We start from the raw sequence: 3111 nt of genomic DNA, 5'->3' as shown, positions 1-3111 counted from the left end.
ACATCAGGGCCAGTCTGCCTCCCACTTTGGACCCCCACCAATTTGCCTACAGGACTAATCGATCCACCGAGGACGCTATCACCATAGCGCTCCACACTGCGCTGAGTCACCTGGAGCACCGAGGAAGCTATGTGAGAATGCTCTTCCTGGACTTCAGCTCAGCATTCAATCATATCATCCCAGAGATCCTGGTCCAGAAACTGTCTCACCTGGGACTCTCCACCCCCATCTGCCTCTGGATCAAGGACTTCCTGACAAACAGACCACAGTCTGTCAGACTCGGCCCACACCTGTCCAGCACCATCACACTCAGCACCGGGTCTCCACAAGGATGTGTTCTGAGTCCCCTCCTGTTTACGTTCTACACATCCGACTGCTCCCCTACCCATCTCTCAAACACCATCATAAAGTTTGCGGACGACACCACCGTGGTTGGACTCATCTCAAGGGGGGATGAGTCGGACTACAGAGATGAGGTCAACAGACTGACTGAGTGGTGTTCAGTTAAGAACCTCCAACTGAACACCACGAAAACTAAAGAACTCATCTTGGACTTCAGGAAGGGCAGAGCAGACCCGGCCCCACTGTACATTCACGGGAACCGTGTGGAGAGGGTGCACTCCATGAGGTTTCTGGGCGTGCAGATCTCTGATGATCTCTCCTGGACTGCAAATACCACTGCGGTGGTAAAAAAGGCCCAGCAGCGTCTCCACTTTCTGAGAGTGCTCAGGAGGAACAACCTGGAGGAGAGGCTGCTGGTGACATTCTACAGAGCCACCATAGAGAGCATCCTAACGTACGGCATAACAACATGGTATGCAGGGTGCTCAGCTGCAGACAGGAAAGCACTGCAGAGGGTCATCAACACAGCCCAGAAGATCACTGGCTGCTCTCTGCCCAGCCTGGAGGTCATTGCAAACTCTCGGTACCTCAGCAGAGCTGGCAATATCATCAAGGACTACTCTCACCCCAGCAATCAACTGTTTGAACTATTACCGTCAGGCCGACGATACAGGTCACATAAAACCAGGACAAACAGATTCAGGGATAGCTTCTTTCCCAGAGCTATCACCGTTGCAAATAAGCACAAAAACAATTGAACCTGCTTAGCCATACCATACTGTCACTGTCATTATATTATGCTGCTATCCTGTAAATATCATACTTACTTTTGTTGAGTACTTACGTTTTATTATTGTGTCTTTTATATTTTACATTTATATTTATTATTGCATTTTGCACCAAGGGAGTGGCACTCCAATTTCGTTGTACCCTGTACAATGACAATAAAGGCTATTCTATTCATTTTTCAATTATGTCTTTCACTTCCACTCTTCTGTTAACACCTATTAACACCTAATAAAGCATACTGTCAATGTGCTGTGCGGCGGGCAGGTTTAGGACCGAATATAAAGAAAGTAGCTCAAAGGGCAGCTTTATTGTTGGCACTCACAGGGACAACGAAGGCTGGAGAGGACCCAGGAATCCAAACACTAATAATAGAAGAAACACAAAACAAGGGAGCATTTTAGAATTGAAATATGAATTAAAAAGAAATAAATAAATATGACAAAAGATAAAACACGTTTCAGAAATATACCTGGAAACACTCACTGCACAGTAGGGAATTATTTCATATGGAAACACTTTCTTCTGTGTTCCCTTCACAGTCAGCCGATTTGTCAAATATACTGGATATGGCAATGCTGCAGGGCTGTTGGCAGCTCGGGGACTGCTTAATGGTAGAATGAGTTCTAGTAACAGCCAGTACTCCAGCGACTCAGACTCAGACACAGAAGAGTACCGAGAGGCCAAAGCCAAGATTAACCTGGTGACTGGCCGGGTAGAAGCAGACCAGCCTGATCCAATGGAGGGCATGACGGACGAAGAGAAAGAAGAGGAGGCACGTCACCTCATTAGTATGATCAACAGACTGTCACGGTGAGTGTGTTAAAAATGCAGAACACACAGTATTGTTAAAGAGAAGCTTTCATCTATAATAACGTATATACTGTTTCTTACCCAGTGACCAAATCATCCAGCCAATGGGTGTGACAGCTGAGGGCAGACTGGCTCCACTTTGGGGCCAAATGAGTGACTGCACGCTGGAAGAAGAGGAAGAGGAAGAATTGAATCTCATGCCAGAGGGGGGCAAAGACAGTCAGATGGAGTAGGATGATGGAAACAAAGAGCGAGGCAGAGATGCTAACACACATATATACAGTGTTGGGAAGGTTACTTTTGAAATGTACTCCACTACAGATTACAGGATACATGCCCCAAAATGTAGTTTGTAATGTATTCCATTAAGTTACTCAATGTGAGTAATGTATTCTAAGTACTCTGGATTACATAATATTATCATGCTTTTTACAACTACATGAATGTACTATTACTGAAGGCTACTCGCCAACGAGCTAACATTGTTATCTGGCATTAGCTGAGGTTAGTTCATAGACTGCATTCAGAAGTGCACATTTGCAGCTAGCAGGTTGCTAATGCTATCCAGCTAGTCTAACAGTCTGCAGTCTATGAACTAACCTCAGAAAGCAACAAACTGTTGTGGATTTTGTTATAAGGGTTAATAAACATCTCTTCTTTGAAACATGCTTCTTCTTCTTGGAATCAAAATGGAAGTAGCAGAAACAGCACGAGCTGCTTTGATCTACTAAAAGGAAAAGCAGAATATCTGAGGTAAAATCAGTCAGGTGAAAAAATTAAGATATAAATAATAATTCAATGCAATGTCTCAGGTAGCTTAGTCTTACAGTTGTTGATATCAGTACAATTGACACTGTGTGTCAGGGAACTAGTGGCTGTTAGGTCTAATTGTTGAATGTTGCCATTGTGTTTCTTAACTTTGTACAGTCTTAGTTCAAGCAGTATTATCAAAGCCATTCCTTTGATCCTGAGCACCTCTAACCACTTTGTGCTGGGGGAGGTTTTATTGTAGATACATCCTATCTGAGAGATCTGTTTCTTGTGTTGTAAGCTTCCTGCTTTTATGGCCCTTTGGTCAGCAGGAGGTCACACAAACGCACCCCCAAAACACACACACACACACACACACACACACACACACACATTCCTACTTACATATAAAAGTTCACA

The 3111-nt window shown here is 44.3% G+C and overlaps 1 protein-coding gene across 1 annotated transcript; it reads left to right on the top strand.

Annotated features, from left to right (window-relative positions):
• Positions 1 to 1311: 1311 nt before the first annotated feature.
• Positions 1312 to 2409, top strand: LOC109201818 (synembryn-A-like). Its single transcript, XM_019357471.2, has 2 exons — positions 1312 to 1941; positions 2027 to 2409. Exons 1-2 carry the CDS (start codon positions 1748 to 1750, stop codon positions 2172 to 2174), a joined length of 342 nt encoding a protein of 113 aa, XP_019213016.1. The 5' UTR covers positions 1312 to 1747; the 3' UTR covers positions 2175 to 2409.
• The last annotated feature ends 702 nt before the right edge of the window (positions 2410 to 3111 follow it).

The sequence above is a fragment of the Oreochromis niloticus genome, linkage group LG4, assembly GCF_001858045.2.
Source record: "Oreochromis niloticus isolate F11D_XX linkage group LG4, O_niloticus_UMD_NMBU, whole genome shotgun sequence".
Lineage (NCBI taxonomy): Eukaryota > Metazoa > Chordata > Actinopteri > Cichliformes > Cichlidae > Oreochromis > Oreochromis niloticus.
Note: the sequence above shows the minus strand (reverse complement) of the source record. Positions and strands in the feature narration are given on the sequence as shown.